This window comes from Haematobia irritans, chromosome 2, assembly GCF_050003625.1.
Source record: "Haematobia irritans isolate KBUSLIRL chromosome 2, ASM5000362v1, whole genome shotgun sequence".
NCBI lineage: Eukaryota > Metazoa > Arthropoda > Insecta > Diptera > Muscidae > Haematobia > Haematobia irritans.
Genome location: NC_134398.1, coordinates 111,391,052 through 111,415,497, shown reverse-complemented (window position 1 = coordinate 111,415,497; position 24,446 = coordinate 111,391,052). Strand labels below are relative to the sequence as shown.

General features: G+C 38.1%; 1 protein-coding gene across 8 annotated transcripts in view; it reads right to left on the bottom strand.

Moving 5' to 3' along the window:
* Positions 1 to 2,690: 2,690 nt before the first annotated feature.
* The window catches only part of dl (REL proto-oncogene, NF-kB subunit dorsal), a 221,109-nt gene continuing 199,353 nt past the window's right edge, over positions 2,691 to 24,446 (bottom strand). For 7 of the 8 annotated variants that reach the window (XM_075295887.1, XM_075295890.1, XM_075295893.1 and 4 more), the window contains 2 exons: positions 5,570 to 5,647; positions 2,691 to 3,718 (listed from right to left, as the gene is read on the bottom strand). In XM_075295887.1, the coding sequence (XP_075152002.1) occupies positions 3,042 to 3,718; positions 5,570 to 5,647 (755 nt within the window). In that variant the 3' untranslated portion in view covers positions 2,691 to 3,041. The remainder of the gene's footprint in view (positions 3,719 to 5,569; positions 5,648 to 24,446) is intronic. The other variant, XM_075295891.1, reaches the window with a different exon arrangement.

Below are 24,446 nucleotides of genomic sequence, written 5' to 3'. Positions count from 1 at the left end.
CATCCATTATCATGCGAATTTATCCTCATCGTTTCCCAATAACAGATTTCTACACTTTTCACCAAAATAGCCAAAATATTTAACGGACCTATCTACGCTGAAAAATATAATGCCATAAGCATTAATGTTTTAAAGTTTAATTGAAGGCGTTTCGAGTGAGGTGATTCGACTTTAAAATTGGTATCATTCCATGAAAGACATTTTTCAAAATTAAAACAGTCGTCTTTAAATTCTTTGACTCTTTGTATCTTGACTACAAAAGTAAAAAATGTTTCAAAAATAGGAGACGTTTTTCAAAACTTTATTTTAAAGGGCACATGGTACTTGAAAAATACCATAATTAAACTTGAAGGCGAGTTTTAAATTTTAAGTTGCGGACTTTTCTATTACATGACTACAGAAGACATAAAAACGTATAAATTAAGATTCCTGTTCAAGCATCAAGTATGCACTGGTAGAAAAATTTTTCGTACTATTAACGAACGGGCTTCGTTGGTTATTTTTCGTTAATATTACGAAATTTTTCGTTATAAGAACGAAAGTGATCCTTAATACAACGAAATCAATCGTTAAAAGACGATTTTGTGTTTTGGTTTTTCATTATATTAATGAAACACGTTTCGTTAATATTACGAATATTAACTTTGTATTTTTTTCACGAATTAGAATAAAAAAAATTTCCAAGATGAAATTATTATAATCATTTGCACATAGAGAGTAATTTTTGGAAACTTATAGCCCTTAAAACACTCGTTTTATATACTCCGAAACTGGAATTGAAAATATCAATTCAAAAATAAATTTTAAATTGTTATATTTCGTCATATTAATGAAATATGTTCATTAATAATACGAATGGGAGTTTGAGTATTTCTGCCTCTCCTTACTCTCTCTAAAACATCTCTCCATAATCTCTCTCCAATACGTCTGTAGCGTCTATGTAATTTTTACATACAGCAATAAGCATAAATTTGCGTGTGCGTCTTGAAAAACAAACGGTAAAAAGTCATTAGCGTAGCTAGACTATTTTCCTAGGTCTATTGTAAAAATTATTCAAATTTTGCCACAAAAATGCTAAATTCATTATAGAAATTTTTATAGAATTTGTGAAAATATTCGAGGGAAAACGTTTCAAACAAGCGTTAGAATGTATTAAAAATCATAAAAAATATAAAAATTAATTATTTGGGAAAATATAACAAAATTTTTTAATTCACATTCAAAACACTGAATTCGGATCACACCTTAAGAAGTGATGCAAATTCATTGCAGCGGCTCTTGAAACGGTGGACATTCGTTCTATGACAATTTCATATTGCATTCATCGCTTATCCGCCAATTTTGCACCACTTTCGGACCCAAAAAGAACATTTTCACTTCTTTTTTGGCTACGCTTTTTTGCAGCATTACTAAGATATCAATTTATGAAAGAATAGTATCAATTACTGTTTTTTTTTTAATTAAATTGACTAAACCAGACTAAACAAAATAATAAAGGAGCTTTAGTTATTCAACTAAATCAAAACTTCAACCACAGATTTATTTTATAAATATCAGATTTCAAACATTGCCATCGGTAACTGCTACCACAACCAAAGTAATTCGATTGTGCATGAAAGTCTTTAGCGGAACTTTGTGCGGTTGTATATACTTGTTTAATTTTTAGAAAAATGTAAAATCGTAAATAAGTTTTCAAATTCTGGGGGGGCTAACATTTTTCTGGGGGGGTCTAAGCCCCCTCCCCAGAGGCCTTCCTACGCTTATAGAAAAAGTTCAACTAAAAACTTGTCTGATGGGCAAACTTAACAACATTTACGTTCTTTTCGCTGAGTTTCGTTGTGAATAATAAACATAGATTGTGGGTGAGTTAAATTGGTGTTTTTTGGATATTCGCAAGAAATTTAGTGTACATTTTTAATCTTTAGTGAAAATGCCCCGGGGAAGTGAACTTTCAGATGAAGGAGGCGGAACAATTACCGTAATGAACCTTGGTTGCAAAAACATTGGATAAATGGACACGGCGATACGATTATCATTTTTTGTCTTAGAAATAAGAGGCGTTTTTTCTTAAGTGAAAGTCACAATATATGATTATTAAATTACCTAATTTATCAAAAACATTATTTCCTAGTGTATATAAATCATATCTCAAAGATCTTAACAAAAAATAATACACTACCAATGACTACACTCAAATGCAATAATTGCTTGGGTTTCATTAATATAACATTTGTGTTCATTTATACAACGTTCGCAATTCATTCATACAATGGAAAACTGGGTTCATACAATGAATGATTTTCATTCATACAACGTATAAGCTGCATCCATACAATGAATAAATTTCATTCATACAACGAATAATATTCGTTAATACAACGAAAGGCTACGTAATAGCAACGTAATTATTCATTAATACTACGAAATGTATTCCATAAAGGGCTTCGTAAATATAACGTAAAATTACGTTGTTATAACGAAATGCTACGTTGACTGACTTTCAATGAAGAATTTCGTTAATACAACGTAGAAATTCATCGTATTAAAGAAACTTTTTCTACCAGTGTGTAAAACCTAAATTTGAAAGTGAATACCAAAATAATATAAGGAAAGACAAAATCTTTGGAACAGGGTAAGATTTTTTCAGTGTACTAATACAAAGGCATTATAATAAGCAATTCTTCATCAAGTTTAGATTTTAATAATTTTATTTAATTTATTTGAAAATAGTTCTTAAGCAATATAACAACAATTGAATGGGTTAGCTTTAGGCGTTTGTAGTGAAGAAAAGAATTTTTACAATGGATATGTAGGATATAATAATGGTTAAATTTAAAACTTAAGATCGATTTTCGTCAAAAAATATCAACAAAATTGAGATTCATTTTTTTAAACCCGTGATCAATCACACCACACTTCGGGGTGAAGCTAACCACCACGATCTTTCGTAGTGTATGCATCGAATTTGTTTGCTTCATATTTCGTTTTAAGCTTAGCAAAAAAAAATGCATGTCCCCTATGAGATATGTATGTGCTGACACTTATGTTGAGATGGACAAATTCGAAAGGCGCAATTCTTCTGAATTTATATTAACGAAATTCTCGCTATCGATTTGCAGTAGAGCATTAAGAGTAACGGCTGCTTCATTGGTGTCCTCCGTTTGATTATAAATTGGCGCTTGCGTTGTTTGCTGCTGGTCATTTTGGTATTGTTGATAGTGGAATTGATTGCCTACAATGTTGAGTGTAGATGATGGTGTTGTTGGAGTTCCCAGGCAATTGATACTATTGGTGGGAGGCACATTGACGCTCTGAAAGTTTGTGGTGTTGCAAAGATTTCCATCGTTATCATTCGGATAGATAGGTGTTATACTACCACCACTCGTGGGATTGAAGAAGACATTCGTGGGAAAAGTTGATGTTGGATGGAGATGGTTGATATTCTTGAAATTATTGCTCCCATCGAGAAAAGGATTATTGTTGTTCGTGCTTGTGTTGTTGCTGCTGCCTGTGATGCTAATATTGGGAGCGTTGTAATTGAAGTTCATTTGGATTTGATTGAAGGAATTGCACATTTGAGATTGACTATCTGCACTTGAGGTTTTTATCAGACCTGGTGATGGCGTGGTGCTAGTACGATTCATGGGCGATGTTGGTTGGGGAGAGGGTGACATTTGGTAGGGAGTTCTATAAGGTGCACAATAATTGGGTGACAAAACTGAAAAGATTCCAAAATGTTGTGAATTGTTAATAATAAAGAATTATTATAAGAATTATAACAAGTTTATACTCTAAAATGTGGGAAGTAGCAAAGCCAAAATAACTTAAAATATTTAATTTAATTATGAAAAGGAGCTCCTATTTTGAACTAAACAAAAAGTATTTTTTAAATGATGGATCGGATTATCAAAATCAGCCAAATGGCCTCCACGGTCTGGCTTACACGACCATATTCTTTTTATGAAATTTTGTATAACCAAATTGCAAAGTTGTTGCTCTATGTTTTCAGTGAATGAAGAATTTTATCACGGAGGTCTTGTATCGATGATAGGCTATTGGCGTTTTTTTTCTTTGTATTTCAGTTATTTCCCAATTTAACATTTCAATCTAAATTTGTAACACCAACAAAACGTTACCGAAATTTAAAATGACAACAATAGGTCTGTTTGCGTACTTTTTCTTTGCTTACGCGAACGGCATACAGCAACAATTTGCTATTACAAATTTAAGATTCTAAAACATTAAAAACAGAATCCAGTTTTTTAAAATTCCAATTGTAGTTGCGGAACATATACAATGTACTGGTGCTTTGTTTGTTATCATCAACTAGTTGGCAACTTATGCTATGGATTTTACTGGGTAAAAAATCTCTAACAAAAACTTGCAATTACTCTATCTGATAACTATCAAATGTAGTTTCTCTCCGGCTCTCTTTTGTGTAAACGAACGACTTCCAGTAAAAATTTGTGATAATTATGAAAAATTATCGGGTTCTTGAACAGAGTTAATATGTTTTGACATTTTGTTGAGCCCTTGCACAGAGGAGGCAAATACAAGAGGACGAAAAGTTCTCTTCTGCAAAGAAAACAAATGTCAACCGTATAAATGTCGCACAATGCCTGTAGCTTTGGTATTACCGACGCTGCGGTCGAAGCGCTGTTTTGATAAATTGGTTATAAAGGCCGAAACACAATAAAAAAGCAGATATAGGCTTTAGCTGTTTTTACGCCTTGGCGCCAAGCTTGTATTTATTGTGCGCACACTCATATAATTACGACCGTTTTAACTTTTTTCGAAGCAAAGAAATAAGCGAAGAATTAACCAGTGTGTTCATTGTGTGTCGGCCTTAAAGGCATCGGCAGTAATAATTTCAAATTGTCTGCCAAAAAAATTTAATAAAATTAAAACATTTTTAAAAAAGAACATTTGCTACCACAAAGTGGGTTCTAAATCCTATTTTCCGTAGTTTCGTAAGGCCGACAGAGAACAGAACTGGGTGACGCCGACGCAAACTGAATGATATTTGAGAGAAGCGCCGACAAAACTGCATGATATTAGAGACATTTTCCTCATGACTGCCACCTATGGGAGCCACCGTGGTGCAATGGTTATCATGCCCGCCTTGCATACACAAGGTAGTGGGTTCGATTCCTGTTCGTCCGAACACCAGAAAGTTTTTCAGCAGTGGATTATCCCACCTCAGTAATGCTGGTGACATTTCTGAGTGTTTCAAGCTTCTCTAAGTGGTTTCACTGTAATGTGGAACGCCGTTCGGACTCGGCTATAAAAGGAGTTCCCTTGTCATTGAGCTTAACATGGAATCGGGCAACAATCAGTGATAAGAGAGAAGTTCACCACTGTGGTATCACAATGGACTGAATAGTCTAAGTGAGCCTGATACATCGGGCTGCCACCTAAAATAATCTAACCATGACTGTCACCTACTGACGCAGTTTCTCTCGGGCCCTTGAAAGTCACCAGATGAATTAAGGCTACTTTATAAATAACTCTACTAAAATTTGTTCATAAATATAAAATAGCTCTAATTATCGCAAACACTAGAACTTACATGGCTCTTTTTTGATTTCGGGTACTGTTGAGGCGGATGGTGATGATGAAGATGGAGGTATATTCCAAATGTTATTTGCTGTAAAAACGAAACATTTAGCTGCTTAGAAATATTATGAATCAAAATCAGATTAAACATACATATAAGCACATACTATCTCCCATATTTCAAAATAAAACTCGGCGTATAAATTCAAAGTACGATATTCAATCATTAAACACACCAATAATTGTTAATGAAATGTGGGAGACGATCTTACATGGAAAAACCATAATACACAGAATATGCATTGTGAAGTTAAAACAATAAACGGATGGAGTTATGAACATAGGTTTGGTTAGGTTAGGTTAAATTAAGATTCAGGCTCACTTAGACTATTCAGTCCATTGTGATACCACATTAACTAAAAGTACCTATTACATATGGGCACTTCTAGTTTTAACCGCTGAACCTTCTTGATTATTTTTCTTTGTTGAACCAACCAGATTGTTCCAAAAACATTAGCAGACTGCTTACGTTAACGTTTTCCAGATCCGCCAGTAATCTGAAGCTATATGCTCCTAAAAGTTGCTTGCGCTTTACACAAAATGCAGGACACTCACACAAGAGGTGTTTAATTGATTCCTTTTCCTCCGCATCATGACAGCTCATACAATAGTTTTCGCGCCAAAGTTTTTGCAAAATCGCCTATCAGGCAGCGACCCGTTATAGCAGATATCAGGAGTGATATCTGACGTCTCGAGAACACTAGCATATCTAGTGTGCGGTTTAAGTTTAAATGTGGCCATATTTGCTTGGTGTCGTTACAACCCTTGCAATTCTCCCATCGAACATTTGCCATCATAACAGCCTTCTCACGCAGCATGAGCTTGCAGATTCTAGTTCCCCTGGAATATGTAAGGTAGTACCCAGCCTTGCCAATTCATCCGCTTCGCAGTTCCCCGGTATGTTCCTATGGCCAGGCACCCATATTAGGTGAATATTGTGCTGCTCAGCTATCTCATTGAGAGATTTGCGGCAGTCGATGGCCGTTTTCGAATTGAGGAACACAGAGTCCAAGGATTTTATTGCAGGTTGACTGTCTGAGTATATATTAATGTCCACACTTTTTGGAACATTACTTCTCAGCCAATTCGCCACCTCTCTTATTGCTACTATTTCAGCCTGAAACACACTACAGTGATTAGGTAATCTTTTCGCTATTCGAAGTTCCAGTTCATTAGAATATACTCCGAAATCCACTTGGCCATCCAATTTGGAGCCATCAGTGTAGAAATCTAAATATTCTTTATCCCCGGGGTCTGTGTGCACCACGCCTCACTGTTGGGGATTAGAGTCTCAAACTTTTTGTTGAAAAGTGGACTCGCCAAAGTGTAATCCACTACGTTAGACACATCTGGCATTATTTTGAGGACCGAACAGTGACCGTAACTTTTTTCCGACCACAGCGATAGCTCGCGCAACCGCACAGCCGTTGTTGCAGCTGATTGTTTGGCTAAAATGTCTAAAGGCAATAGATGCAGCATGACATTAAGGGAATTTGTTCCTGTCTTGCTGACTGCGCCTGAGATACACAAACACGCCACACGCTGAACTTTGTCTAAACTTGTTGGCTGGTGAAGTGCCGGCCACCAGACTACAACACCATATAGCGTTATAGGTCTAACCACTGCCGTGTATAGCCAATGCACAATTTTTGGTCAATTACCCCTAAGGAAATGGGCCTAACCGTGGGAGTTTTGCGATCTTTGTAGTACATGACTAGTTCTGCCTTTGCAGGATTTACTCCAAGACCATTATCTTTCGCCCATTTCTCAGTCATCCGGAGTGATCTCTGTATAATATCTCTGATTGTGGATGGGAATTTTCCCCTGACTGCTAGCGCCACATCATCTGCGTATGCCACCACTTTTATCCTTTCTTTTTCAAGGAAACCAGAAGGTTGTATATGGCAACATGCCAAAGAAGAGGTGATACAACTCCTCCTTGGGGAGTGCCTCTGTTCACATACCTTTGTATGTTTGCTTGTCCTAGTGAGGCTGAAATACGTCTCTTTGTTAGAAGTTCGTCTAACAGCCTAAGTATACCTGGATCAACATTCATAGTTGTCAGTCCATTTAATATCGAGCTCGGATGGATGTTGTTGAACGCCCTTTCGATGTCTAGAAACGCCGCGATTGTGTATTCCTTGGCAGATAGTGAGCTTTCAGTAAAGCTGACAAGTTCGTGTAATGCGGTCTCAGTAGACCTGCCCTTCGAGTATGCATGCTGTCCTTTCGAGAGCAAACTTGAATAGACGCTAGTTCTAAGATAAATATCTATCCTCCTCTCCAGAGTCTTAAGTAGGAATGATGATAAGCTGATTGGTCGGAAATCCTTCGCCCTCGAGTGAGAGGCTTTTCCCGCTGTAGGTATGAAAACGACTTTTGTTTCCCTCCACTTTCCTGGGATATATGATAAGTTGATACATCCTTTATATATCGCCGACAACCAGGGGATAATTTTGGCGGTCACTGCTTGTAACTCCGCCGGAGTAATTCCATCAAGTCCGGGGGATTTGAATGGTCCAAAGCTATTTAACGCCCATCTTATTCTAGATTCCGATGCAATTTCCTCGATTAGAAACGACCGCTGAGCCACGGTGGCACCGCCAGAACCTGGTTCAACCGTCTGATTTCAGTGAGATGTTGAAGGCCTTAGTAATCCGTCCTAACGCTACGGAATTAAGTAATATGAGGAAATCCTGCAGGAAGCTCTTTAACAAGGCAAAGTCCACCAGAGCCCCTGAGGACTGGGACGCTTACAAGAAGAATCTGAGAGGATACAAGCGAGAACTGAGAAAGGCTCAGCATAACTCTTGGAATGATTACTGCAGCAGTATTGAGAATACGTCCGAGGCTTCCAGACTACGGAAGGTTCTAGCATCCACCAACTCCGCTCCAGGTTTCATTAAAACATCGGAGGACAATTGGACAACGTCCAGTGAGGAGACGCTGGAGGTACTATTGGACACACATTTTCCTGGAAATCAGACGGTTGAACCATGTACTGGCGGTGCCACAGTTGCTCAGCGGTCGTTTCCTGTCGAGGAAATTGTATCGGAAACTAGAATAAGATGGGCGTTAAATAGCGTCGGACCATTCAAATCCCCGGACCTGATGGAATTACTCCGGCGGAGTAACAAGCTGTAACTGACAAAATTATCCCCTGGTTGTCGGTGATATATAAAGGATGTATCAACTTATCATATATCGCAGGAAAGTGGAGGGAAACAAAAGTCGTTTTCATACCTAAAGCGGGAAAAGCCTCTCACTCGAGGGCGAAGGATTTCCGACCAATCAGCTTATCCTCATTCCTACTTAAGACTCTGGAGAGGATGGTAGATATTTATCTTAGAACTAGCATCGATTCAAGGTTGTTCTCGAAACGACAGCATGCATACTCGAAGGGCAGGTCTACTGAGACCGCACTACATGAACTAGTCCGCTTTATTGAAAGCTCACTATCTGTCAAAGAATACACAATCGTGGCGTTTCTAGACATCGAAGGGGCGTTCAATAATGTCCATCCGAGCTCGATATTAAATGGACTGACAACTCTGAATGTTGATCCATGTATACTCAGGCTGTTAGACGAACTTCTAATGAAGAGACGTATTTCAGCCACACTAGGACAAGCAAACATACAAAGGTATGTAAACAGAGGCACTCCCCAAGGAGGAGTTCTATCACCTCTTCTTTGGAATGTTGCTATAAATAGCCTTCTGGTTACTCTAGAAAAAGAAAGGATAAAAGTGGTGGCATACGCAGATGATGTGGCTCTGGCAGTCAGGGGAAAATTCTCATCCACAATCAGAGATATTATTCAGAGGGCCCTCCGGATGACTGAGAAATGGGCGAAAGACAATGGTCTTGGGGTAAATCCTGCAAAGACAGAATTAGTCATGTACTGCAAAGATCGCAAAACTCCCACGGTTAGGCCTATTTCCTTAGGGGGTATTGAAATTCCCTTTGGTGATTGTGCAAAATACCTTGGCGTTATTTTGGACAGGAACCTGAACTTTAAGCTTAATATTGAAGAAAGGGCGAGAAAGGCAACTGTAGCTTTGTACTCGTGCAAAAAGGCAATAGGAAAAAAGTGGGGACTAAAACCAAAAATTGTGCATTGGCTATACACGGCAGTGGTTAGACCTATAATGCTATATGGTGTTGTAGTCTGGTGGCCGGCACTTCAGAAACCGACTTGTTTAGATAAAGTTCAGCGTATGGCATGTTTGTGTATTTCAGGCGCATTCAGCAAGACAGGAACAAATTCCCTTAATGTCATGCTGCATCTATTGCCTTTAGACATTTTGGCCAAACAGTCAGCTGCAACAACGGCTGTGCGGTTGCGCGAACTATCGCTGTTGTCGGAAAAAGGTTACGGTCACAGTTCTGTCCTCAAAATAATGCCAGATGTGCCTAACGAGTGGATTACACTTTGGCGAGTCCACTTTTCGACAAAAAGTTTGAGACTCTAATCCCCAACAGTGAGGCGTGGTGCACACAGACCCCGGGGAATAAAGAATATATAGATTTCTACACTGATGGCTCCAAATTGGATGAACAAGTGGGGTTCGGAGTATATTCTAATGATCTGGAACTTCGAATAGCGAAAAGATTAGCTAATCACTGTAGTGTTTTTCAGGCTGAAATATTAGCAATAAGAGAGGTGGCGAATTGGCTGAGAAGTAATGTTCCAAAAAATGTGGGCATTAATATATACTCAGACAGTCAACCTGCAATAAAATCCTTGGACTCTGTGTTCCTCAACTCGAAAACGGCCATCGACTGCCGCAAATCTCTCAATGAGATGGCTGAGCAGTACAATATTCACCTAATATGGGTGCCTGGCCATAGGAACATACCGGGGAACTGCGAAGCGGATGAGTTGGCAAGGCTAGGGACTACCTTACATATTCCAGGGGAACTAGAATTTGTTGGTATGCCCCTAGCTACCTGCAAGCTCATGCTGCGTGAGAAGGCTGTTATGATGGCAAATGTTCGATGGGAGAATTGCAAGGGTTGTAACGACACCAAGCAAATATGGCCCCATTTAAACTTAAACCGCACACTAGATATGCTAGTGTTCTCGAGACGTCAGATATCACTCCTGATATCTGCTATAACGGGTCGCTGCCTGATAGGCGATTTTGCAAAAACTATTGGCGCGGAGTATAATGACTATTGTATGACCTGTCATGATGCGGAGGAAAAATAATCCATTAAACACCTCTTGTGTGAGTGTCCTGCATTTTGTGTAAAGCGCAAGCAACTTTTAGGAGCAGATTAGATCAGATTACTGGCGGATCTGGAAAACGTTAACTTAAGCAGTCTGCTAATGTTTTTGGAACAATCTGGTTGGTTCAACAAAGAAAAATAATCAAGAAGGTTCAGCGGTTAAAACTAGAAGTGCCCATATGTAATAGGTACTTTTAGTTAATGTGGTATCACAATGGACTGAATAGTCTAAGTGAGCCTGAATCTTAATCGGGCTGCCACTTTAACCTAGCCTACTTAATTCCGTAGACCACCATGGTGGTTGATTTTCCCCACTTGGCTTCGCTCTAGGACATGCAGCTTTCAGTGAGATGTTGAAGGCCTTAGTAATCCGCTCCACTGCGTGTTCGATATCTTGCACATTTCTCATATTTGTCTCTTTTATTTCCGGTATCATCATATTGAACGATTCCCTATACCTATTCCAGTCAGCTTTCCTAATATTTGGCGGAAATGTGGTCTTGGTGGTATGAACATCAAATTTGAAACTAATGTAGCGATGATCTGAGAAGCTGTGTTCACTCAGATATGATTTCATTCAGTTATTGCGAGGCCAAGGTGAAAACCTCTTGCCTGTTTTTAGTGACAAAGGTTGGGGCATCTCCCTTGTTGCAAACTACCAGATTAGTACGCAAAATAAACTCTATTAGCGACTCTCCCCTTGCATTAGTATCACTATTTCCCCATATACTATGATGCGCATTCGCATCGCATCCCTTAATGAGTTTCGTCTTTGTTTTCAGTGACTCCTCAACTAAGGTCTTAACGGCACATGGAGGCATCTCCCTGTCATGTCCCATGTATACCGAAGATACCCAATATTTGCATTTGGCTATTTCTAAATTGGCAACGACAATGTCTGCATTGCACATTGAAGGAAACAGAAACAAGTTAAGCTCGTTTTTAGCAATTATACAGGCTCGATTTACATCATTACTGTAATAGTTTGAACCCCGGCGTACTTAATTCACATATTTTGTTTCTATAAACATATGGTTCTTGAATAAGAACTATGTCTATGTCCCATTTCATCAGGAGAACTTTTAAGGGAGCACATGCAGCCTTACAATGGTGAAGATTTATCTGGAGGATATGTAGGACCATCGAGATTTTCAACAACCGTCACATCGGCCGCTTCAATAGAGTCATCAAGAATGTCCTCTTCAGAGATCTCGGTGACTCTCGCTATAACCATAGGTTCAACTTTGGTGAGTTCTGAGGCAGTAGAAACCTCATCACGCATACGGTATCTATCCCTGTCTTCAACTTTGGTATCTCCCTCGACTTCGCAACAGGATCCGCTTACTTCTGATTCAGACAGATGCTTGTCCATTTCTGAATCCTTTAGCTGATCGTTTTTATACACCTTCATTTGGATATAATGAAAGCCATAACATACACGGCCCTGAGACTTTGCTAGATGTGGCAAAGACTGAGTGTTCAATATAAACACTGCATGCCGTCTTGGTCCATCCACTTCATCCAAACGGCCAACCTTCCAATCAGCTGTTGGAAGATCTGGATTGCATCGTTTCAGCCTCAAATGCGACTAGCTTAAATCGTCCTTGATACCAACCAGCCTCTTGGTGTCGAGGATCTGGGCCGGGAAACTTATCCAGCAACTGTGAGTAGACGACAGACAGAGCATTCTCAATTTCCCCCCATTTTTGATTTGGAACCATAGAGTCCAATGCTCCTTTATTAATGATAGCCATCACAAGGCTGTCTTTAGCAACTGATGCAAACGATCTTTGATCCCTTTTGGAGGATGGCAGCTCATCCGGCGATCGTTCCCTTTTTCCAGTCTCAAGAATTCCTTGAGCCCATTTTAAGGAATCGCTTTGTTTAGCCGACAGCGTGCTTGGGTCGACTGATCCCAACTTCTTTAGGATAAACAAAGCATTTCTGCGTTCCTTAAATCTCTTTCGTGAGGGATTACCTTCTTTTGATGTCGTTACCTTAGAAAAAGTTCGACTTATCAGAGTGTCGCCACCTGTCGACCCGTCTACAGGTCGACTAATTGGGCCTAACTCTTGGTCATTGCCCAGATTTATAACTCCAGTCGATACCCGTCCACTGGGCCCTGAAGTTAGCAACCCAGTGGATGACTTGGAATTTCGCTGCACTATTACAATGAGTTTATCCGGTATTGAAAAATACGTCCGATCCGTTCGACGGTTGAATAGGCACATAGGTTTGGTTAGGTATAGTGACAGCCTAGTATTTTAGGCTTTTGAGACCATTGTGATTAGGTCAATTTCTTATCACTGAGTGCTGCCCGATTTTATGTCGTTTCAAAATGCGGTGAAACCACTTGGAAAAGCTTTGAAACATACATAAATGTCACCAACTTTATTGAAACTTCTTGGCCTGATGTCTCATTTCGTTTTGTGTACTAGTTTTAGTTTTGACAATAATTTGCGCGAAGCGAAAAATGAAATACTTTTAAGGTCAAAGGCCCAAAAGAACCATTATAACTTAATTTAGGAAAAATTACCCAAACGAAATTTTAGAAAAATTTTGTTTGGAAGAAAAATGTAGAATTTTCGTTTTCCTTCGAACGCCTACTAGATGCAATTTAAATTTTCTATGACACGTTATAATATGTGTAATTATATCACTACCTTGAATTAATATCCGTGATTTTATTGCATTATTTTGAGTTTTTACCTTATTTGATTTAGTAAATACAATATCCAACGTAATTTTCCCTTGTGTATGGAAAGAATTATCTTCGTTATTTTTACGAAACATTCTCTATTACTTATTCTTCATAATTTAAAGTATGAAAGTTAACATTTCATTGACATTTCATTGGAAGAACGTAAAATTTCGTGCTTTCAATGAAAAGTGTCTTTGGTTAAAAAATAATAATAAATTTTATTTTATAATAATTTTATAATAAATTTTATCATTTTACGAAGAGAATTCTTTTGGCGTAGGTACACAAAAGACAACATCTAAACAATCATGCGACCACATCAAATTTCACTTATTCCTTTATCATATTATTTGTAAAAACTAGGAAAAATGCAAAGATTGTTCAATTCTTTTAAACATTTATTTACATATTTTTTTTGTTTTTTTTTTTTTTTGAGAATAATAAAGAACAATATTTGTAAGATTCAACTTTTGGTAAACACAACATGAAATAAATTCTTCTATAACACCTTCATCGACCTACTATTCGCTACCACAAATCTTTCCTCTAATTAATACGAAATAAAACACAGTTTATGACAAATGACATTTTTAGCAAAAAATTATGATATATAATAATGATTATTAATTACCTAAAAAAATATTGAATATAAACCACATCATTTGGCAGTATTGGTAGTGAATGTTTATTTTCTTGAATAATGAATAATTTTGTGGGTAATGATACTAAGCGTTTAAAAAGACGGACTAAGCATTCATACCGTCGATTTATTGCTAGTGGAGCCGATCAATTTGTATAGGCCCATAGTTTCATACAGACCTAAGTAACAGGTTGGCTGATAAGTCCCCGGTCTGACACATAGATGGCGTCGCTGGTATTAAATGCATATTATTTTTATATAGTACCAACCTTCAAATGATTCGTGTCAAAATTTGACGTCTGTAAGTCAATTAGTTTGTGAGATAGAGCGTATTTTGTGAAGCAACTTTTGTTATTGTGAAAAAATGGAAAAAATGAATTTCGTGTTTTGATAAAATACTGTTTTCCAAAGGAAAAAAATACGGTGGAAGCAAAAACTTGGCTTGATAATGAGTTTCCGGACTCTGCCCCAGGGAAATCAACAATAATTGATTGGTATGTAAAATTCAAGCGTGGTGAAATGAGCACGGAGGACGGTGAACGCAGTGGACGCCCGAAAGAGGTGGTTACCGACGAAAACATCAAAAAAATCCACAAAATGATTTTGAATGACCGTAAAATGAAGATGACCGAGATAGCAGAGGCCTTAAATATATCAAAGGAACGTGTTGGTCATATCATTCATCAATATTTGGATATGCGGAAGCTCTATTGTAGCGCTCTTGAAGGGAACTATGTTGAATAATAAAAACGAATTTTGACAAAAAAATGTGTTTTTCTTTGATAGGGGACTTATCAGCCAACCTGTTACAATGACCTAAAAATTATACTTCTTAATGTAGCACAATAAGAGTTCATTCGCTTTACTAACATCTGGGTTCATAATCGATGGTGGAAATGTTTAAGATTCCCTTCTGCCAAGTTTTTGATTGTATTTACTTGTTGCTATGACAATATTTATGAAACACGTGCGATGTATTTATATGGAGAATATATACGGACCATATTTTACACGTTTTAAGAGACGCCAAAATTTAGAAACGCTTGTTTCTGTAATGAAGACCAAACGAAAGCATTTCTAAATATCAGCCGATACATAGATATGGAAACTGTGCACTGAAAAACATATGTACGTGGTATTAAAGATTACTTTTCCTCAGCATCATGACAGCTCATACAATAATCATTATACTTCGCGCCAATAGTTTTTGCAAAATCGCCTATCAGGCGTTGACCCGTTATAGCAGATATCTGAGATATCCGCTTCGCAGTTCTGAGATATCCGCTTCGCAGTTCCCCGGTATGTTCCTATGGCCTTGCACCCATATTAGGTGAATATTGTGCTGCTCAGCTATCTCATTGAGAGATTTGCGGCAGTCGATGGCCGTTTTCGAGTTAAGGAACATAGAGTCCAATGATTACTTCTCAGCCAATTCGCCACCTCTCTTATTGCTAATATCTCAGCCTGAAAAACACTACTGTGATTAGGTAATCTTTTCGCTATTCGAAGTTCCAGATCTTTAGAATATTCTCCGAAACCCACTTTTTTCCGAACACAGCTGCAGCTGACTGTTGGGCCAAAATGTCTAAAGGCAATAGATGCAGCATGATATTAAGGAAATTTGTTCCTGTCTTACTGAATGCGCCTGAGATACACAAGCACGCCATACGCTGAACTTTGTCTAAACTTGTCGGCTGGTGAAGTGCCATCCACTAGACTACAACACCATATAGCATTATAAGTCCAACCACTGCCGTGTATAGACAATGCACAATTTTTGGTTTTAGTCCCCACTTGTTTCCTATTGCCTTTTTGCACGAGTACAAAGCTACCGTTGCTTTCCTCGCCCTTTCATCAATATTAAGCTTAAAGTTCAGTTTCCTGTCCAAAATAACGCCAGGGTATTTTGCACACTCGCCAAAGGGAATTTCAATACCCCCTAAGAAATGGGCCTAACCGTGGGAGTTTTGCGATCTTTGCAGTACATGACTAGTTCTGTCTTTGCAGGATTTACCCCAAGACCATTATCTTTCGCCCATTTCTCAATCATCCGGAGGGCTCTCAGTATAATATCTCTGATTGTGGATGTAGTCCCCCGACTACTAACGCCACATCATCTGCGTATGCCACCACTTTTATCCTAATCTTTTTCTAAGGAAACCAGAAGGTTGTTTATAGGAACATTCCAAAGAAAGAAGGTGATAGAACTCCACCTTGGGGGGTGCCTCTGTTCACATACCTTTGTATGTTTGCTTGTCCTAGTGTGGCTGAAATGCGTCTTTTCGTTAGAAGTTCGTCTAACAACCTAAGTATACCTGGATCAACATTCAGAGTTGCCAGTCTATTTAATATCGAGCTCGGATGGATGTTATTGAACGCCCCTTCGATGTCCAGAAACGCCGCGATTGTGTGTTCTTTGACAGATAGTGAGCTTTCAAAAGCTGACTAGTTCATGTACTGCGGTCTCAGTAGACCTGCCCGTTGAGTATGCATGCTGTCGTTTCGAGAGCAAACTTGAATTGACTCTAGTTCTAAGATAAATATCTATCCTCCTCTCCAGAATTTTAAGTAGGAATGAGGATAAGCTGATTGGTCGAAAATTCTTCGCACTCGAGTGAGAGGATTTTCCCGCTTTAGGTATGAAAACGACTTTTGTTTCCATCCACTTTACTGGAATATATGCTAAGTTAATACACCATATATAAATCACCGACAACCAGGGGATGATTCTGTCAGTCACTGCTTGTAATTCCGCCGGAGTATTTCCATCAGTTCCGGGGGATTTGAATGGTCCAAAGCTATTTAACGCCCATTTTATTCTAGATTCCGATACAATTTCCTCTATAGGAAATGAACACTAAGCCCCTGTGGCACCGCCAGAACATCATTCGAACGTCTGATTTCCAGGAAAATATGTGTCCAATAGTACCTCCAGCGTCTCACTGGAAGTTGTCCAATTGCCCTCCGATGTTTTAATGAAACCTGGAGCGGAGTTCGTGGATGCTAGTACCTTCCGTAGTCTGGAAGCCTCGGACGTATTCTCAATACTGCTACAGTAATCATTCCAAGAGTTATGCTGAGCCTTTCTCAGTTCTCGCTTGTATCCTCTCAGATTCTTCTTGTAAGCGTCCCAATCCTCAGGAGCTCTGGTGGACTTTGCTTTGTTAAGAGCTTCCTGCAGGATTTCCTCATATTACTTAACTCCGTAGACCACCATTGTGGTCGATGTTTCCCCTCTTGGCTTCCCTCTAGGGCATGCAGCTTTCAGTGAGATGTTGAAGGCCTTAGTAATCCTCTCCACTGCCTGTTCGATAACTTGCACAGTGCTCATATTTGTCTCTGGTATTTCCGGTATCATCATATTGAACGATTCCCTATACCTATTCCAATCAGCTTTCCTAACATTTCGCGGAAATATGGTCTTGGTGGAATGAACATCAAATTTGAAACTGATGTAGCGATGATCTGAGAAGCTTTGTTCACTTAAAACCTGCCACTCAGATATCATTTCATTCAGTTCTTGCGAGGCCAAGGTGATGTCCAAACCCTCTTGGCTGTTTTTAGTGACAAAGGTTGGGGCATCTCCCTTGTTGCAAACTACCAGATTAGTACGCAAAATAAACTCTATTAGCGACTCTCCCCTTGCATTAGTATCACTACTTCCCCATATACTATGATGCGCATTCGCTAAAAACGAGCTTAACTTGTTTCTGCTTCCTTCAATGTGCAATGCAGACATTGTCGTTGCCAGTTTAAAAATGGCCAAATGCAAATATTGGGTATCTTCGGTCTATATGGGACATGACAGGGAAATGCCTCCATGTGCCGTGAAGACCTTAGTTGAAAACAAAGACGAAACTCATTATGGGATGCGATGCGAATGCACATCATAGTATATGGGGAAGTAGTGATACTAATGCAAGGGGAGAGTCGCTAATAGAGTTTATTTTGCGTAATAATCTGGTAGTTTGCAACAAGGGAGATGCCCCAACCTTTGTCACTAAAAACAGGCAAGAGGTTTTGGACATCACCTTGGCCTCGCAAGAACTGAATGAAATGATATCTGAGTGGCAGGTTTTAAGTGAACACAGCTTCTCAGATCATCGCTACTTCAGTTTCAAATTTGATGTTCATACTACCAAGACCATATTTCCGCCAAATGTTAGGAAAGCTGACTGGAATAGGTATAGGGAATCGTTCAATATGATGATACCGGAAATACCAGAGACAAATATGAGCACTGTGCAAGTTATCGAACAGGCAGTGGAGAGGATTACTAAGGCCTTCAACATTTCACTGAAAGCTGCATGTCCTAATGGGAAGCCAAGGGGGAAAATTCGACCACCATGGTGGTCTACGGAGTTAGGTAATATGAGGAAATCGTGCAGGAAGCTCTTTTACAAAGCAAAGTCCACCAGAGCTCCTGTGAATTGGGACGCTTACAAGAAGAATCTGAGAGGATACAAGCGAGAACTGAGAAAGGCTCAGCATAACTCTTGGAATTATTACTGCAGCAGCATTGAGAATACGTCAGAGGCTTCCAGACTACGGAATGTGCTAGCATCCACGAGCTCCGCTCCAGGTTTCATTAAAACATCGGAGGGCAATTGGACAACGTCCAGTGAAGAGATGCTGGAGGTACTATTGGACACACATTTTCCCGGAAATCAGATGGTTGAACCATGCACTGGTGGTGCCACAGTAGCTCAGCCGTCGTTTCCTATCGAGGAAATTGTATCAGAATCTAGAATAAAATGGGCGTTAAATAGCTTTGGATCATTCAAATCCCCCGGACCTGATGGAATTACTCCGGCGGAGTTACAAGCGATGGCTGACAGAATTATTCCCTGGTTGTCGGCGATATATATAGGATGTATCAACATAGCATATATTCCACGACAGTGGAGAGAATCAAAAGTCGTTTTCATACCTAAAGCGGGAAAAGCCTCTCACTCGAATGCGAAGGATTTCCGACCAATCAGCTTATCATCATTCCTACTTAAGACTCTGGAGAGGAGGATAGATATTTATCTTAGAACTAGCGTCTATTCAAGTTTGCTCTCGAAACGACAACATGCATACTCGAAGGGCAGGTCCACTGAGACCGCTTTACATGAACTAGTCAGCTTTATTGAAAGCTCACTATCTGTCAAAGAATACACAATCGTGGCGTTTCTAGATATCGAAGGGGCGTTCAATAACGTCCATCCGAGCTCGATATTAAATGGACTGACAACTCTGAATGTTGATCCAGGTATACTTAGGCTGTTAGACGAACTTCTAAGGAAGAGGCGCATTTCAGCCACAATAGGACAAGCAAACATACAAAGGTATGTGAACAGAGGCACTCCTCAAGGAGGAGTTCTATCACCTCTTTTTTGGAATGTTGCTATAAACGACCTTCTGGTTTCCCTAGAAAAAAAAGGATACAAGTGGTGGCATACGCAGATGATGTGGCGCTAGCAGTCAGGGGAAAATTCCCATCAACAGTTAGAGATATTATACAGAGAGCACTCCGGATGACTGAGAAATGGGCGAAAGATAATGGTCTTGTGGTAAATCCTGCAAAGACAGAACTAGTCATGCACTGCAAAGATCGTAAAACTCCCACGGTTAGGCCCATTTCCTTAGGGGGTATTGAAATTCCCTTTAGGGAGTGTGCAAAATACCTTGGACAGGAAGCTGAACTTTAAGCTTAATATTGAAGAAAGGGCGAGGAAAGCAACGGTAGCTTTATACTCGTGCAAAAAGGCAATAGGGAAAAAGTGGGGACTAAAACCTAAAATTGTACATTGGCTATACACGACAGTGGTTAGACCTATAATGCTATATGGTGTTGTAGTCTGGTGGCCGGCACTTCACCAGCCGACAAGTTTAGACAAAGTTCAGCGTATGGCGTGCTTGTGTATTTCAGGTGCATTCAGCAAGGAACACTCCTGATATCTGCTATAACGGGTCGCTGCCTGATAGGCGATTTTGCAAAAACTATTGGTGCGAAGTATAATGACTATGGTATGAGCTGTCATGATGCGGAGGACAAGGAATCAATAAAACACCTCTTGTGTGAGTGTCCTGCATTTTGTGTAAGGCGTAAGCAAATTTTAGGGGCATATAGCTTCAGATTACTGGCGGACCTGGAAAACGTTAACTTAAGCAGACTGCTAATGTTTTTGGAACAATCTGGTTGGTTCAACAGAAGAAAATAATCGAGAAGGTTCAACGGTTAAAACTAGAAGTGCCCATATGTAATAGGAACTTTTAGTTAATGTGGTATCACAATGGACTGAATAGTCTAAGTGAGCCTGAATCTTAATCGGGCTGCCACTTTAACCTAACCTAACCTAACCATAATAAGTTTGATCGGCCAAAAAATGTGGCTACCAGAAAGATTGATTTTAGACCCCATAAAATATATACCGATCGACTCAGAATCACCTGCTGAGTCAATCTAGCGCTTGATGTCTGTCCGTCCGTCTGTCCATGTATTTGTTGTTCACAGGATTCCGGTCGCAATTATTAACCGGTTTTGATGAAATTTGGTACAGGGAGTTTTTTGGGCACAAGGACGAACGCTATTGAATTTGGAAGAAATCGGTTCAAATTTAGATATAGCTCCCATATATATGTATCGCCCAATTTCGACAAATGGTGTCACGTTGCCAAATTTGGCAAAAGGTAATCTTTTCCATCGCCCTTCAAGTCTGCAAAATTTCATCCAAATCGGTTCAGATTTAGATATAGCTCTCATATATATGTATCGCCCGATTTTCCCAAATTTGGCCACAAAACCTTTATTTATCAACCGATCTTACTCAAAGTTGGCTAAATATAATATTCTATAGCACTAACTATATGTGCAAAAAATCATCGAAATCGGTTCAGATTTAGCTATAGCTCCCATATATATGTACCGCCCGATTTTTCTAAATTTGGCCATAAAACCCTTATTTATCAACCGATCTTACCCAAATTTGGCTAAATGTAGTCTTCTATAGCACTAACTATATGTGCAAAAAATCATCGAAATCGGTTCAGATTTAGATATAGCTCCCATATATATGTATAGCCCGATTTTCCCAAATTTGGCCATAGAACCCTTATTTATTAACCGATCTTACTAAAAGTTGGCTACACCCAGACCTCTATAGTACTAACTATATGTGCAAAATTTCATCGAAATCGGTTCAGATGTAGATATAGCTCCCATATATGTATCACCCGATTTTGAAAAATTCGCCCCTAATAACCTTATGTTTGACCATACAGGCCTCATTTCTTAACCGATCTTACTCAAATCTTGCACAAGGTAACCTTTTGTGGTATTAATCAAACCCGCAAAATATTATGCAAAGTGGTTCAGATTTCATATATATGCATCGCTCCATTTTCCCAAATTTGGCCATAGTACTCTTACACTGTTAGAAAAATATGTTTTTCATATGTTTCGATATAAACAAAATGTGTTTCGGGCACAATTTTTAAACACAATATATTTAAGTGCAAACATGTAATGTTCCTAAACTAACACTAAATGTTTGGGACACATATGTTACTATGTTAGAATATATTATGTTTGGGGCATGAATGTTTCATAAAAATAATATGTGTGAATGTAAACATATATAAATTTACAAATTTCGAGTAAACATATATATGTTGTGATATTTTATTCAGAGAGCGACAGAGAGAGAGAGAGTGTAGAGAAAGAAATAGAGATGGAAACCGGGAGGGTTGACGAAAGATATCAACATAACACAGCGAGAGAATCAAAAGAGAGCAATTTCTGTGAAACTGCTTGTATGTTGCTTCGGAAAGTCTAAATATTATTTAATTTGAATACTCGTGTAAAGAGAATAGACATTCGAGTTTTGCTAAAAAATTGAAAAAGGTTATTTTCTTTAAAATGAATTATTAAAGAAAAGTAAAAGGCAAAACAGGGTCATTTTAGAACGATAATGCCAACTTAATACCGGCCTTAAGGGTAAAAATGAAATTAAGTACAAAACACGATAAGTTTTAAATGCATTTAAAATGGTGTTAAATGCTAGTAAAAAACTGTTCACGGCTAACTAAATGTATGTGAATATTATAAAATTATTTATGTATGTTTATACTCGACTCCACGTTCTTCTTTTGTTAGAGTTTTTGAATTCCTTCCAACATTTCAAGCTTTTATACCAAAAACAGTTTTTTGCTACAAAAGTGTTATTTTTGCAATAAAAAAAAAATTATCCAAAAGCTCAGTCCATTTCGTTTATATCAAGCACTGTTCTTTTCTGACTGGAAATCTTTAATAACACACATTTCGAAGTTTCATTGTAAAAATTTCATTTAATAATATAAAAATATAAATACAAAAATTAAAAAAAAAAAAATTGGTGTTCGGTCGGAGTAGGGATTAAACCCAGGACCTTTTGCATGCAAGGCGGACATGCTAACCACTGCTCCACGTGGCCAACAAATATATGTTTCTGTTGAATAATATTTTGTTTGCATCGGCTCGTGTGAGCTGCAAACTATGCTATATAAATGTAACTTATAACGATAATTGTCTATTGGTAACTATAACAGCTACGTAGCCCAGTGGTAGTGTGGTGGCTTACAAATTGCATGGTTCCCGGTTCGATTTTCAGTCCAGGCGAAAGGTAAAATTATAAAATTTAATAATTTCTTCAACATTATTTTTATTACAGAAAAAGGTGCCAAGAACTAAAAAAATTCGTGGAAGTGAAAATTATGTTAGGGAATGAGCACAATCTTCTTTGGGGAAAATTCTTCCAAGCATATAATATTTTTGGGCTCAAAATGCTTCACAACATATATGTTCACATAAAACAAACATATTAATGTTTCGGCAGTATCCACTAATATATGTGCTTCTTGAAAAATATGTTTGGACATATGTTAGAGAAGCGATTTTTTCTGAGGGTGTATATATTAACCAATGTTACTCAAATTTCAAATTTTGATGTACTAGCCGATCGTACTAATACGTACTTGTAGCTCTTACATAAGAATATTGCTCGATTTTTACAAATTTGTATTTATTACCCACACTAATTTAACGATTTTCTCTTTTTTAATAATGGGCTCAATATTAGTGGCATACTAACTCCGTAGGCACAATATCAACACAGCCAGTGTTGCTAGAAGTAGGGGAAATTCCCTATATGTATGGTTTTTCTAATATTTGGCGTCTTGTAGGGACGTAGGGCCACAATGTAGGACATTTTCACTCAACACAATTTGTAATAATTTTTACATTTTGGTGGCTCTAGAGGAGGAAATTAGAAGCCGGCAAGGCTTGATCTTTAACAATGTGTGGTAAACTTTATTCCAGTAGAGAATTTTGTCAACATTTTATTTCTATAGAACATTTTGCAAATATTGTATTTCTATAGAATTTTTTTTCAAAATATTATTTCTATAAAAAATTTTCTCAAAATTTTATCTCTGTGGAATTTTTTCTCTAAATTTTATTTCTATAGAATATATTGTCAAAATTTTATTTCTATAGAAAAATTTCTCACAAAAATTTGTTTATAGAAACTTTTTCAAAAATTTTATTTTTATAGAGATTTAACAAAAAAGATTACTAATTTGGGTAGAATTCTACCAACTGTGGCAACCGTGGTGGTAATACAGATTTATATACTAAGTTTTATACATTGCATATTCATGTTTTAAGATAATAAAGTACTTAGAACCATTTTTGTTCTGTAAAATTTTTTAAATTTAACGAAAAATATAGTAGGGAAAATTGTTTGGGAATGTATGGGAAAGTAGGGAACTTTTTTTGTCCTTGTAGGGTAAAGCGAACATTTTCCGTGGCATCATTGACTATGAGCTATAGTCAGATTGACACAAAGCACCCATAGATATGTACCCCTTAATTTTCTTAAATATGCAACTGCGGTTTATCTCCCAGACCTATATGTTACCCAAAAATGCTTATGATTACTAATTCTGTAATGGTGGTTTTGGGTATGATATAGTCGGCCCCGCCCGACTTTCTACTTTACTTACTTGTTTAATAATGGGCTCAATATTAGTGGCATACTAACTCCGTAGGCGCAATATCAACACAGCCAGTGTTGCTGGAAGTAGGGGAAATTCCCTATATGTAGGGTTTTTCTAATATTTAGCGTCTTGTAGGGACGTAGGGCCACAATGTAGGACATTTTCACTCAACACAATAATTTTTACATTTTGGTGGCTCTAGAGGAGGAAATTAGAATCCGGCAAGGCTTGATCTTT